General features: G+C 37.4%; 1 protein-coding gene across 1 annotated transcript; it reads left to right on the top strand.

Annotated features, from left to right (window-relative positions):
• The first annotated feature begins 5,809 nt into the window (after positions 1–5,809).
• On the top strand, positions 5,810–14,445 carry LOC144654416 (uncharacterized). Its single transcript, XM_078514564.1, has 5 exons — positions 5,810–5,978; positions 9,146–9,528; positions 10,387–10,531; positions 12,772–12,943; positions 14,043–14,445. The coding sequence occupies exons 2-5, from the start codon at positions 9,184–9,186 to the stop codon at positions 14,179–14,181; spliced, it is 801 nt and encodes a 266-aa protein (XP_078370690.1). The 5' UTR covers positions 5,810–5,978; positions 9,146–9,183; the 3' UTR covers positions 14,182–14,445.
• The last annotated feature ends 1,055 nt before the right edge of the window (positions 14,446–15,500 follow it).

A 15,500-nucleotide genomic window follows, 5' to 3' on the forward strand; every position in this document is an offset into this window, starting at 1 on the left:
TTAGCATGACAACGTGTTAGAAGAAATTTAAGGATAAACAATATCTCAGCTAGGTGTTAGTTAAACGTAGTAGGGATACGTTTTTTGAAAAAAAAAATTGTGGTTAAAAATGAATTTTAAAATAGACTCGCAATTCATAAGGCAGTGCCCTCATTTAAGTCAATATTTTTCCACTATTGTTAGCAATTTGGTAGACAAAAAATAAAATAAGGTAAGGTAAGGTAAAGTCTTTATTTAACGAGGGTAGCACTAAAATAGCATAAAAACACTAACAAACCAGTGGCCCTCAATAATTATTTACAATAAAATATAAAAATACTCAGAACAATACGAATATTAAAACTATGGAAAATCTATGAAATATTACGAATAAAAATACAAGAAATACGAGATAAAATATTAAAAAGGTAAAAAGAGTAAAAGTGTAACTAAATTACAGAATAAAATGATTTAAAAACTGCTGTTCTTTAAAAATTCTCTTCCAAAGAGAGTTCCTAAAAGCTTTAATTGTTGACAATTTTCGCATAGATAGGGGTAGGCTGTTCCATTCTTTACAAGCAGTCACGGTAAAAGTTCTGCCACCTTCAGTTAATCGTTTTATAACTGGATGAACAATATTAAAGTTGGCATATCTTGTATTTCGTGAATGAGTCTCGCTAGTAAGCTTAAGTAAGCTTTTCAGATAGCTGGGTACATGCCCCTGTAAACGCTTGTATATAATGCAGCACTTACTAAGTTTAGCCTGTTCGGTAAATGGTATCCAGTTAAGTCTATTAAACAGTTTGACAGAGTTCGCTTGGCGATCGGCATCTAAAATTACTCTTGCAGCCCTCTTCTGCAGTTTTAGAACACGTGTGAGGGTATGTTTATCACAGCTGGTCCAAACCACGCTCACGTAATCAATAATCGGTCTAATCATGGTGTTATAGTAAAGTAGTCTGTGTTTTAGAGGTAAGTAGCATTTGATCCTCTTTAAAATTCCTATCCGCTGCGACAGTTTTATACATATTTTGTCCACATGAGGGATAAATGTTAGTTCATGGTCGATCTCTAGACCCAAAAGCTTTGCACATTGGACATTTTCAAGTTGCTTTCCATTAACTGCAATAGCAAGGTCCTGGCTAATTCTGGTTGAAAGTCGCTTACCAGTGACGGTAAGCACTTTTGTCTTCCTCTCATTAAGAGGAAGTTTATTTGCTGTTGCCCATTGGTCGACTTCAGAAATCGCTGTAGTCAGTGAGCTTTGTAAGAAATCAACGGAACCATAGTTAGCGGTGGAGGTTACTGTTGTGTCGTCTGCATACAAGTCAATCTGAGCAGAGCTCACGAGTAGCGGAAGATCATTAATGAAAGCGATGAAAAGCAAGGGACCCAGAATTGAGCCCTGAGGTACACCATGACGAACACAAGCAGTAGGGGATTCTTTGTTACCCATAGATACCAACTGAAGCCTTTCATTTAGATATGATCGAAACCAATTTATTGATTTGTCGTCAAGCCCATAAGCTTGGAGTTTTTGCAATAAAATCGAGTGATCGACCATGTCAAAGGCCTTGCAGTAATCAATTAGAATCATACCACTCACGCGATCATTGTCAAGGTTGAATAGCAGTTCATCGATAATTCCAATAAGCGCCGTTTCTGTACTGTGACTCTTGCGAAAACCAGACTGTTTAGAATAAATCAAGTTATTGTCCATAAGATAGCCGTATAGCGAGTCGTGTACATGCCTCTCGATTACCTTGGAAAGTACTGGCAACACTGATATCGGACGATAGTTGTTTACGCTTTCTGTATCCTCACCTTTAAATAACGGAGTGACTTTTGCAGTTTTCCAGCGCTGAGGGAACACTGATGTGTCAAATGAACAATTAATTAATTTAGCAATGGATGGAGCAATTATTGGAGCTGCTAATTTCAACATCCGCGCACTGATATTATCAATGCCACTGGCCTTGTTAGAAGAAATATTCTTGAGACAATCGATAATCTTGCTCTCTGTGATAGGAGGGATAGAAAAAGTGTTGCTAGCATCCTTTCTTGAACTGACATAATTGCGAAGTTTGGAGATGTCAAAATTCATTTGAGGAAGTTGTGATCTAAGCTGATCCGCAATAGACGTAAAATGAGAATTAAACTCAGAAGCAATTTGTTCATTATCTTCTAAAATTCGCCCATCAGCTTTAAGCTTGTTCACACGCTTAGACTGTTTGTTTGATCCAGAAATTGATTTGATTGTTTTCCACATTTCTTTGGCATTGTTTTTATTATTCTCAAGTTTAGAGACATAATACTTTCGTTTAGCACTCTTTAACATGCCAACTGCCTTATTTCTGGCCTTCTTGTATTCGGCCCAGTCGTCAGGATTGTTTGAACGCTTAGATCTTTTTAATAGAGTGTCCCTCAACCTCAGCTGATTAATAATGGCGTTAGACATCCAAGGAGTTTGGCTGGCAAGTGCGACCCGTTTATTTCGCCACGGACAGTGTTGATCAAGCGCACAATTAAATAAATTCTCCCAAGATTCCAGCATATCGTCGATTTCGTCAAAAACAAAGACAATATCCCAGGGGGTCTGCTCAAGAGTTAACTTGAACTGTTCCTCGTTAAATCTTTTCATGTTACGATATCGAATAAAGGTGCTACCCTTTGACGCGTTACGAATACAACGCTCATTTGCATTGTTGTATCTTCTCACCGCAAACAAAGGCAAATGATCAGCAAGACCAATGTCAGGACATATAATATTTTGTATCCTTTGAGGCTGATTGGAAAGAAAGTGATCCAGACAGGTTCCGCTAATTGGTCGTGTTGTAACATTTACGAGCTGATTAAAATTCATTGTCTTCAAACCTTTGCTAAGACGGTGTTTATCAAATTTTGACCGATTAAGAGCGTCGATGTTGAAATCCCCCAGTAAAATAGTTTCTTTGTTCAGGAGATAAGCTTGCTCAATGTTTGCCTCTAGGCGAATGTCGTCAGTAGAAGAGTACGAAGGCGGACTAAAAATAAATAAAAAAACAGTTCAAAATTAATGTATTGAATTCAAACAACGGAAAACAATGTTCTGAAATTTTTCAATGGAGAAAAAACTGCAAACTAGACATGCACCCAAGATAAGGTTTGACACCAAAATTAACTATTTTTACTTCGTACGGTTGTGAATTTGGTGGTCCTTTTCGGTGCTACAAAATGAGAAACAACCTGTAAAAGGGAAAGAGATGACATTTTTTTGTGCTGTTTACATCTGCCTGTATGATATTTTTAAATATCATAAAATTACATGCAGGTTTCCCCGGAAATGGGACATTAATAATTTCATAGTCGGAAATTCATTCAGGCTTCCATATCGTTTCATTTGCTTTTTTATTTAAATGAAGGTGATAAATTTAAATGATATGAATTTATACAGTCTCCTATGAGCCTTTTTTGGGATGCCACACAACGCATCCCTTCTCCTCTCATACCCACCCCCATCCCCCCCTCTCACAACAAAGAAAAAGTGTGGCATACTTTTTAATTATAATATGTTAGCGTTAACAACTATATGTTTTGAAATCGTAATTTTTACGGCTGAGAAGGAGACTAGTATTTATATAAATGGGTGACAGTAAAACTTAAATCAAAACTTATCCAGACACAATACAGCGAAAGACAAAGAGATTAATAATTATATTTGTTTCCATAAAGGGGAATATTATGAAAACACATTGGCAAATATAATAAATGACATCGCATATTTATGAAAACCGTCAACAATTTTATGCAAATCAAATATATATTTTATTATTCAAAACCTTGCCAACGTAAAAAATACTGCCACATCAAATAATTCCAAGAAACGAAATCTTTACAATTAAAACTCAGTCTGCCGCAAACGATTTTGCAACTTTCATTAAGCTTTCTCATACAAGCCGAGGGCCGCAAGCTGCCACTTAATTAGTTTTGAAGCAACGTTGATAGAAAGAAAGTTTTAACTACAAAGGAAGTTTCTAGATTCTTGAGCTCTTCCTATTATTTATTTATTTTTTACTGAGAGGAAGTTTTAACTACAAAGAAAAGTAGTCAAAATTTAGAGAACTGGAATCTTCTCCAATCGATACGCATATTGTCATGACAAGTGATTTAGTTTTTCTCACCAAACACCCACCCAACCACTCACTGGCTGACTGACTGACTCACTCGCTATTTTTTTAATTAGATCGCAACCCATTTTACTAAAAAAAAAAGGATTTTTGCATTTTATGTGGTGTTCTCTGTTAAAGTACCTTCATGTGTTTCGTAGTTCTACTTAGCTTCGAACACCTTCATAAGGATATTTTTATCGCCTATAAATGTGTAAACCATGGAATAATGTGACCTATTAAAAACTTCTTTCTTGAGTTGGTTCCTGCATTGTATCATTATTCTTGCGTTCTCGCTTTCCTGCGTTTCTGCGTTCCCACGTTCCTGCGTTCCTGCGTTTCCTGCGTTCCACGTTCCTGCGTTTCCACATTTCCGCATTTCTGCGTTTCCGCGTTTCCGCGTTCCTGCGTTCCTGCGTTCCTGCGTTCCTGCGTTCCTGCGTTCCTGCATTTCTAATTTCCTGCTTTGCTGCCTTCCTGCGTTCGACTATTGCTTGATCCGTGTCAAACGAGCTACATTTGCAACTTTGCCCCACCAGGAATCTTTACGTCCAATTGGCAAAGTTTCTTCACGGTCAAGCATTGCTTTTGATAAATACTTGTTCGAGTTTGTTATGGTATAAAACAAATCGACCACATTTTTTCATGGTCTACATTCTTATAGACCATAGAAATGACGCCATTAAATGTCTAAAACTTTGCAGTGGTTCCACTTGAACCACTGCAAAGTTTTGAACATTTCCGTTTTGAACATTTTCTGACGTCATTTCTATGGTCTATAAAAGTGTAGACCATGAAAAATGTGGTCGATTTGTTAAATAGATTGGGGTTTCTACGAGTTGCGCTTGCCGAAGCAAGCCATCTGTAAATCTTCTTTCGTTTCTTTTATTTATTTCTTTTCTGTTTTACACACTAACTCCAGAGAAAAAGCCTTTTAAAGTGGTAATTCTACGCTTCAAAAATCCAGAAAATACGCAGTTTACTTTGGGGTTTTTCTACTTTGGTTCATGCACTAATTCCATAAAAGAGAATTTTCATGGGCAAAAATTCTCAAATATGCCGCTCGCCTAGAGGTTAATAATTTGTTACACGCAGCTTGCCATTAACTCTCTTAACTACATGGTTCCCTCAGAAAGTGACTTGAATTTGAATGTAAACCTTAAGGCGTGAATATTAGCACTTCTATAAGTAACATTAACGTTGGGCTATAGACAACATTTCGAAGCAAACCATGTATTGAAAAACCCGCTTGTTTCTTAACAAACAAGCCTTTGACATATAACCCCATCGCATTTTCGTTTCTCGCCAAAATTTCAAAAACAATTAAGCTTTTTATAAGTAAATAAAAACAACATTTCGAAGCAAGCGATGTATTGAAAAACCCGCTGTTTCTTAACAAACATGCAAGCTTATGACATATAGCTGCCATCACATTTTCGTTTCTCGCCAAAATTCCAAGTACAATAACGCTTTTTATAAGTACTAGTAATTAGACAAAGTAGAGTTCAACTCAACGAGTGTCGTGTGAGTAATTTCTTGACCTCTTTTAATTACAAAAAATATTAGTTTAACAAAAAGTATGAATAAGAAAACAGCAAGAAAGCGGACATGGAGGTGCATAGTTGGAGGTGACGCCGGTGTTAAATATAAACTCCTTTAAATTGAACACCTGTAACAATTAGACATCAACACTATCACGCTCCAATTACGTAAAAAATAGGCCTGCGGAGAACCAATCAGAAAAGAGAAATTCATAGCGTATACAGCAATTAATTTATATTTACGAGAAATATTTTCAAAAGGCAGTTGTTTTAAAACGCTAGGGAAACTGGTAGAGCGATCATCCTAAGAACGGTAAGATAACTTCTTCTTCTTCTTCTTCTTCTTCTTCTTCTTCTTCTTCTTCTTTTTGATAATTGTTTGTAAATAAACACCAGAATACGGAAGCAAATAATTCAGTAACGTGTGGAAGGCCTGGCGAAAAAGTTTTCAGAAGCACTCACAGCGCGCACATGTTTCTCCAATGATCCCCAGTTTTGCCATAATGGAAACATTGTTTCCAGCGTCAATTTTTGTTTCCATGAAGCAAAATTTGCTTCTGCTACACCGCAGACATTCCGTATTTTCGCGCAGCATTGAACCATGGCAAGACAATGAAAAAATTATGGAAACATGTTTCCGAAAACATACTTCCACGTATTGCCAGGCCTTGAGTCAACACAAACTTCACCGAAGTGATAACTCTCCTTTTTCAGTAAAAAACCTTATCTGAGTTACTTTGCTGGTAAAACTAGCGCACACTCAACCTCCATGCAATTTAGAGAAACCTCGAGTGTTTCTCTGAAGCAAATGTATGCGTCGTATGTCTTGTATGGAAATCGAATTCGAAGACGAAATGGATTTCGCTTGTTTTTAAATGTGAAAAATCACCTTTGAAGAATAACGAAAAATTGCATTCGCTGCCTCTGAATGATTCTCATGCCACCTTTTTGCCAAAACTAGCCAAAAATATAAATATCTCTGACTACGAGATATCCCTGACTATGATTCTCGCGCCACCTTTTTGCCAAAACTAGCCAAAAATATAAATATCTCTGACTACGAGATATCCCTGACTATGATTCTCGCGCCACCTTTTTGCCAAAACTAGCCAAAAATATAAATATCTCTGACTACGAGATATCCCTGACTATGATTCTCGCGCCACCTTTTTGCCAAAACTAGCCTAAATATAAATATCCCTGACTACGAGACCGAAAATTTTATATTACAGCAGAAATTTCTCGAAACTCCCTTTTGATCCTTCATACACACACTAGGCATAAATAGATTGTGCTTGGCAACTTTTGAGCAACTTTTAGCGTTTTAAGCAACTTTTTTGTGGTATCAGCAACCTAGGGCAACTTTTGTCTTCCTTGGCAACTTTTGAGCAACAGATTGATATAAAACCGATCCAAACTATAAAAGGTCGTTTAATTGCGAAGGATTGTTATCTTTTTTATCTTTTTTTTTAATTTTAATTTTTTTCTTATTTTTATTTATTATTGAAGTTATGTTGAGTTTAAAGAGTATATTGGTTGCAACAAAGTATTTATATTTCTCATATAACAATGGCTTTTTTGCCTCTTTTAATGATTGTAAGAATATTTAATGAAAATGTTTAAATGGCAACAAACAAACAAACAAACAAACACGTTTTGAGTATTTATCTAAAACAAAACGACTCTAGAGCTAGCAACTTTTCTAAATTTTGGTGGCAACTTTTTAATATTTGAGCAACTTTAGAGCAACTTTTGGGTATATTGTGCAGCAACTTTTCCTGAATTTACTAGCACAATCTATTCATGCCTAACACACACAGTACAAAGTACAAGCAACAAGGAGAGTTCAAAAAGATAGTTTCATCGGTTACTGAATTGAACAAGGATTGCACTTGTTGCTTCTGGTTTGTAATCAAAAAATATATACTAATTTTTTTCAGTAAAAACATAGACAAAACAAAACAAACAAAAAAGTTTGCGTGTTATTTTCAAAGCTGTGTTTTGCTATTCATGGGTGTACTTAATAATAGACCAGATTTCACGTCGTGCAATTCAAAGCAAACCATCAGTTAACTGTGTTACGAATTAATTCTGTTCCTCCTCATTAATTACGTGTTTTAGTTAGGCAGGTTAGGTGTCCACAATTAGTAGAGGGGACTTTTCCCCTCAGCTACTACAGATTTGACACGTTAATAAAGTTGTTATTATTATTATTATCTCAGTCCGATTCCCATTACGAAATATTCGAAATAAATGAAAAGGGAAAAGAAAAACATATATTTATAGAAACCGGCGCATTTATTATATAATTCACGAAAGTTTATTGTCGAAAAAGCCTTTTGCCCGACAAAAATGGATAGTAGTATGATAAGTATTATAAAGGTGGCCCGCGGGTATTTCCCGGAGCGGAGGTGCTATTTTTTAAATCGATTTTTGGGCATGGCAACCTTAACCGATTTCTCTGATTTTTGGTAGTCGAAAAACCAAATGTTCAAATTTTATGAAGCTTTAAAATTTGGAACAAACAAAAACAGTGAACACGAAAAATTAGCACTTTTAAATTAACCTATTTTTTAATAAAACGCGAATATTTTCTAAACGCGAAGATGGATTTTTTCTTAAAGCTGTCAATACGTTCAAATTACCCAATAATTCATGTGAGCAAGTTTCAACGAAATCGACTGGGTAGAAATTACTGCACAGTTGACTGTTAGATTTTAGCTTAAAAAATTTATGCTTGTATATTTTTGCCAGTAACTGTTGTTACAACAACGCTTGTGTTATGTTTTGATTGTTTTGATTATCTGAAAGCTTAATACCAGCTACAACAATGCTGAAAATTCTAAGAAGATCGGAAACTCCTAGCAAAAGTTATGAGCAAATAAAACAGAAGATGTTTACGATGCGTAAAATGTATTTTTTAAGATATTCATTGTTTTTCGAACTACAAAAAAACTACCGATTGTTTTTCTTTTATTTTTAAGTATGAGAAAATCCAGCATGTACACAAACGCCTTATCTGGTTTCGTTTGTGTAGTCTGGATGCGCATAAAAAAGGGAACTGTCAGCCTCTAAAATAGCCGCGGGGCACCTTAAACTTATCTTAGTTACGTCCGATCTTAGAATGGAGTTAAATAATGCGTTTTATTGGCCCAAAGGCGACCGTATCGGCGAGCTTCCACTGGGATTCAGGCCAAATTCCTTTGTAAAAAAAACGTGTTTCATTTCGTGTCACATTACAGAGTGAGTTATGGACTCAACTGGTTTACAAAAGCTTTGCATTTACCCGAAGGCGACCTTCAGGCTATCCTTGGGGAAAATGCAGCTTATATACGTGACAAACAACAAACGCCTTCCAGGCAAGTCTTACTACAAAGTTCAAGATGCATATTGGTCTTCAATGTTTAGTATCTGAACTAGTATCTGGAAGGGGTTCAGAGCGACAGCAGACTTATTTCTCTTACTTTTTAAATCTTGCAGGTTATTCTGAAACAACGCAACTTTAAAATTGGACGAAAATGCCCACTACAAATTGTCGTTTGCTGTACTTTCCTTTCTGCATTGCCATGTTTTGTCTGTCTCTAATATATCCTCATCCCAATGACGTTCGGGAAGCAAAATTCTACAAACTGGAAGGGAAGTCCTTCAATGGCAGTTTGGTTGGGCGCCATCTCACGCAAGACGTCTGGGATTGCTTGTTTCTTTGTGTTAACGCTACCAACAAGGACTGCTATTCGTTTAACTTTGGCGGTGCTCAAGAGAAAGGCCTATACAAATGCGAGCTGTACAACTCTGAAATGAAGATAGAACCTCAAAAAATCCAAGACAGGCCAGGGTTTACGTATTACGGCATGACTGAAGAGGTAAGTCAAGCAATACTTGCACTTACTAGTACTTGTTACTAGTGCATGTAGTTAAAAGGCTGCCGCCTTAGTTTCACTGCCAGCTTATCTGCATTGAGCCGCCCTTAAATCGGTTCGGTTCGGTTCGGTTCGGTTCGGTTCGGTTCGTTTCGTTTCGGTTTGGTTTGTTTTGTTTTGGTTTGGTTTGGTTTGGTTTGGTTAATAATTATTTGATTACACTTCACAAATGTCAAAAATAAAAATGTACAAGTAAAATATGCTCTAACACCTAGCACGTGAATTTAACACTCGGACGTACAGAATGGCGGGGGGGGGGGGGGGGGGGTGGATGCCATCCGCCTTCCCCCGTATGTTTTTTCGAAATTTTAAAAAGAGGATTTACTCTACAATGCTGAAGCTTTCACTAGCTGTTCATTATTCATCACTTGCGGGAATTATGATATGTCAATCATGTGCCTATGATATTTACAAACAGGTCTTGCCAAAGATCGTTGTTTTTAACATTTTTCTTTATGTTTTCCAGTTTTTTGAAACAGAATTGTACGATTTGATGATTTTGGCATTCCATAAGCATTCGGTTTTAATTTTGCATCAATTTCCATTATTTTCGGACTTTCTAAGAAAATAGTGAAATCCAAGATGGCAGCTATAATGACGTCACAGCCAACAAAAATAATGTCGTCTTGTAGAGTATGCTACGGGCTTTCTACTCAGTGCAAAAATTTTTCTTTGCGCCTTAATTCAACGAAAACTCTGGGGAGCCGAGGTGTTCCATCTGCTAGATGCCCCTTGTACGAGTTTGGGGGTATGAGTTTGCTTGTACGTCCGAGGGTTAATTTACATCTTTTTTGTAACAAGTCTTTCTATAGATATCTCCCATGTGCTTCTTCACCATGCCTTCATGGAAAAGAGTGCTTTACTGGACCAACTGACGGACTTTACTTCTGCCAATGCCCACTTAAGAATATTGGCTTGAACTTCATTGATGACAAATGCACTGTTGGTAAGAGATACCTGAATTTGGTTAAATTCGGCTGGTTGAATCATTTTGATCCGTAAATGGATATAGTTCTTTATTACTCGACGGCTGTGACGTGACTTTTGATCATATTAGGAAAAAGAACAATCAAAATATATATATTAGTAACTGTTTGACCAGTTAAGGACAAATCAAATACAAATGAATGTGTGTGTGTGTGCGGGGCGAGTGTTACACTAGACTAAAATGACGGAAATGTGGACCTTTTAATTAAGACGGTTTCCGCTGAAAATTCGAGCAACGAGTGCGAAAATTAAGTACCAAAAATCTACTCATAGTACGGCAACATTTTGTATACTATTTAAAAGATCTTATCGAAACTTATTTGTCTTAGTGACCCCGAAGATAAATACTAATGCATTTTTGAGAAAATTAAAGTCAAACCTCGCAAAAAGGTTTATAACACGCGCCATTTTGTTTTGAACTGGCGCGAAACGTCCATTTAACTGAAATATGACAATTTCAAATCCATATTTCTCTCGCGGGGTCAGCTTGAGTGCTAAATTTTTGGCAGGTTTTTGTTAGCTGTACTTAAACTGTTACCATGCTAAGAGGTCTGCTCGAATGTTGGGCGAGAACCATCTTAATACTCTCGGCGTATTCATGAGCTTGAAGCTAGCGGGGAAACGCAGAGCGCGTGGAAGCTCGTAAGATCACTTTGTTTCACTTGGTGACGAATTTTTCGTAAATTTTGCCCCAAATGCACCAGCTGATATTTTATAGCGCGTCAGTCTCATTTATGTTTTGTTTTGCCTTGCGTTGCGATACAGATTATGTCATGTTCGTGGTGTAAACCCTCATCGACCATAACTCCTGACGAATGTGCGCTAGTGTTCTGCCAGTTACTATAAGTATGAATTATTTCGAAACAAAAATCCATGTGGTATTTTTTTGGCACAATATACTTTTGTTTAAATATTTCGCGGTTTGGTGCATTCACATTTCCTTGAAGGAAAAAGGAAACATTGACTCACTGAATGATCGGCATATGCATTAAGTTCTCCATAAAATCTTAATGTTAAGTCTGCGAAAAATGAAGGCGTTTATGGTAGCAGTACGTCCTAATTTGTCATTTTCCTTGGTTTTAATATTGCGTCTTTTGCCCAACAAACTGATATTGAAAGATAACATATATGATTGAACACTATAATTAAAAGATTGAGACTGCACGGACAGTTACTTAAAGTTTCACGCACGAGGCGATCATCAGACTGTGCCGTTAATGGCTGCGGTCACATCTACGACGTAACTAAAGTTTAACTATAGTTAGTCTCAAGTTACGTGACGTCATACCTAACTATAGTTAGTGCTTTCGGTCGTCTTTGCGGTCACACCAATGCAGTTAACTATAGTTAGTTCTAATTAGGTTGTGCCGGAATAATTTGGTATTTAAATTAGTTCATGACAGCCCTTGTTGTTTATTTGTGTCCAGTGGAGAGAATAAAAGGAAGTAAGGATGCTAGAAACCGAAGAATTCGAGCTTAATATTTGCTAACATTGATGATATGTAATTTCTTGGCATGTTGTTTTTCTTGTTTTCCTTCCCTTGACGCTTTGTTTTGCAAATTTATGTTCATCTCGCACGTGCGAAAAGAATTGTCGCATTCTGATTGGTTTTTCGTTTGCAAACTTAAGACCAACCCATGAACCTTGCTTGGGTATAACTATAGTTAGTGTGTATTGTTTTGGATCAGCGAGGCGTAAATTTTCTAACTATAGTTAGGGCGAACAGAGAAGCGGTCACATTACCAAAATAGCTAACTATAGTTAACGCCGTCCTAACTATAGTTAGCAGTCTAGATGTGACCGCAGCCAATAGCAGTTGAAAGAAAATTTAAACTACATTCATGGAGGGCGGTTTGAGCGATCTTGCTTTGATTGGCTGCATAAAACTTGTTTTCGTGCCTGCACTTGGTGATTAATTCAGATATCCAATCACCAAGTGCAGGCACGAAAACAAGTTTTATGCAGCCAATCAAAAGCAAGATCGCTCAAACCGCCCTCCATGAATGTAGTTTAAATTTTCTTTCAACTGCTATTAACGGCACAGTCTGATGATCGCCTCGTGCGTGAAACTTTAAGTAGCTGTCCGTGCAGTCTCAATCTTTTAATTATAGTATCCCGCTCTGCATGTATTTGCATCGAGCACTCGTACGATTGTGTGAAACCATTTACATTTTTCTTTGTTTATGATTGAGCACTAGATAGGAAACAAATTGGCAAAGGAACCATGAAAGAAAGAGTGGCACTCACGACCTTTAGAGAAAGAAAGCTCAACTTCTACGAAGCAGAGAAACTGTGCAAACCGCTAGATGCCTCTATGGCGTCGTATGATCAGTTGTACTCAGCATGGAATGCTAACCTCAGTATTTGCATGTAAGTGGTTTACCGACGTTGTTTGCTAGGTGAGGGAACAGGGAGGAGGGGGTGTCCTTTCCACTTTCCGTACCTTTTACCTCATAGTTCCGGCCCCTTCTGATAGAAATCACTTCATGAAATTGAAGAGTCATTTACAACCGGTACCGCCGCACAACACAACGATTTATTCTTACATATTTTAACGTCAGATCCAGAGACTCTAAACTCGAAGAGTGATTTTTTTATTTAGCAGAAGGCGAGAGAAGAACTGTTACATCAATATTTCGGGCAGCGATTGGCTACTTACCAAGTTCACGTGCTCGGAAAACAAAGTCCCCAAAAGAAGGAAGGGCGAGGTCCAACAACAACAAAAAAACAACAACGAGAGTTCAAACATCTTCCTTACTGTAGCAAATAATAAAGATGGTAAATTTTAAGCTCGGTAATAATTGATAAAGATAAGATGTTCTACATGACACGAGCATGGGACAAAGAAAAATTCTGAGTCCCCGACGGGAATCGAACCCATGGCCTCCCAGATACCGACATATACCCAGTCCCCGTCGGGGACTCAGAATTTTTCTTTGTCCCATGCTCGTGTCATGTAGAACATCTTATCTTTATTATTTATTACCGAGCTTAAAATTTACCATCTTTATTATTTACTACAAAACTTCGGATGATTTCGACATTGCTGATCCTAGCAGTATGCAGGACGCATGTCACATATCAACCTAGTAAAATGGCCCAGCTCACTACGAGTCTCCCGTAGCTCAGTTGGTTAGAGCGCCCAACCGGTATCTGGGAGGCCATGGGTTCGATTCCCGTCGGGGACTCAGAATTTTTCTTTGTCCCACGCTCGTGTCATGTTGAACATCTTATCTTTACCTTCCTTACTGGTTCTCGTCTTTTTTTTTACCTGTATTTCTACTTAGAAAAAGTACAAAATTTGTGATTTTTTTCTTATTTCTCACGGTTTCCGCCACCTTGGTATATCATATTTACCACCAGCCAAAACTTAGCTCAGATCAAAGCATTAAGCTAAGCTTACAAAAACTTGATCATGACAATCGAACTCATACCGAAATCGACATTATGAATTTTTTTTTTTGCACAGGAACGCATGGATCAATAACGCTAAAGTGGCATATCCCATGCGGAAAGCAACAGCTGGCTGCGGAAATCGAGTTGGTATTATCGTCACTAAAAAAGACAAGTACAGCAGATTTCCCGTTTGGTGCCATTACAACGAGTGACATTTACTTGTGCAGTGGTAGACTACACGCAGTCCCTATTTTTTTCGAAGAGTCTGTCGAGCTTGAAGCAAAATTTTTTTCCGAAGAGTTCGTCGAGCTTAAAGCGAAATTTTTTTTTCGCTATAAGCTCGACGAACTCTTCGAAAAAAATTTCGCTTCAAGCTCGACGGACTCTGCGAAAGAATAGGGACTGCTTGTAGTCTAGTGCAGTGGCTACCAACAACACAAGCCTTTCTTATCACTGTATACGCACAAATGCACGGAAATGTGCATGCTGGGGTGACTGGACTCGCTACCTATAGCTGAAAACCTAAACTATCTTCTAAACTACACTCTTTAACTCGAGAATTGACTAGAATCATAATGCTCAGTCTTATACCAATGCATGTTGATAATTAGTAGATTAGGTAATAATGTATTGTATTTTATCTAGATTATTACTGGACATCTGTTAAGACCAGCATTTTTTATATGCGATAGATTTCTTTCCAGTTTAAATAAAGCTTTTATTATTATTATTATTAGTAAATGTAATTTGAAACTGTCTATTATTCTTTACACAGGGTTGGTGTGAATAAAAGGTGTTTGTTTGTACGACCGGATTTATTGGTTGTTGTGTCCTAAAGAAAAAAAGGAAAAAACCTGGTCATGGAAAAAATCGTTCAGCAAAACCTTACGGTGCACAACTAGCAAAAACGAGTACCGTCGAATTAATACTGGGGTGAGCTCTGCGATGGACTAGCATCCCATCCAGGGGGAGTAAAAATTTCCTAGTCGCTTAATGCTATAGAAACCAGGGTAAGCTACGGCAGTATGGGCCAATTTCCTCGAAGCAGACCTCATTAGAGATGTTTCGCATAACTCCACTACAAACACCTTCTAATGATGCAAATTTGATTCTGGTGCGAAATTTTGTTGCATGGCGGCCATGTTCCATGGCAGGAAAAATAGAAAATTATTTCTATGGGACTAAATGTTCATTTTAATGAAGAACACATACCGGGCCATCCCCAATGGTTTCAGCCCGTCGTTGTAAAACTTTGAACATTTTTGGCCCAGCGACATGTAGACTACATGTCGTACTGTTTAATGATAAATAATTGTCTATACTTCATCTTAACGTAAAAGTAAAAACAGGTAGCACAGTATACTCAAGAAAAGTAAAGGTGAAATTCTAGGCTTAATCCCGAAGCCGTATTCATCAGACTGAAAAGACTGTGCAGAATACAAAATATGATCGGTGTCATTCAGAGTGTCATAGTCATGAAGATTGTTTGAATTTTCATTCATTCTGTTCATCGACAATTCACATTGTCTGA

This window comes from Oculina patagonica, chromosome 5, assembly GCF_052425735.1.
Source record: "Oculina patagonica isolate OP01 chromosome 5, crgOcupat, whole genome shotgun sequence".
In the NCBI taxonomy this organism is placed as follows: domain Eukaryota; kingdom Metazoa; phylum Cnidaria; class Anthozoa; order Scleractinia; family Oculinidae; genus Oculina; species Oculina patagonica.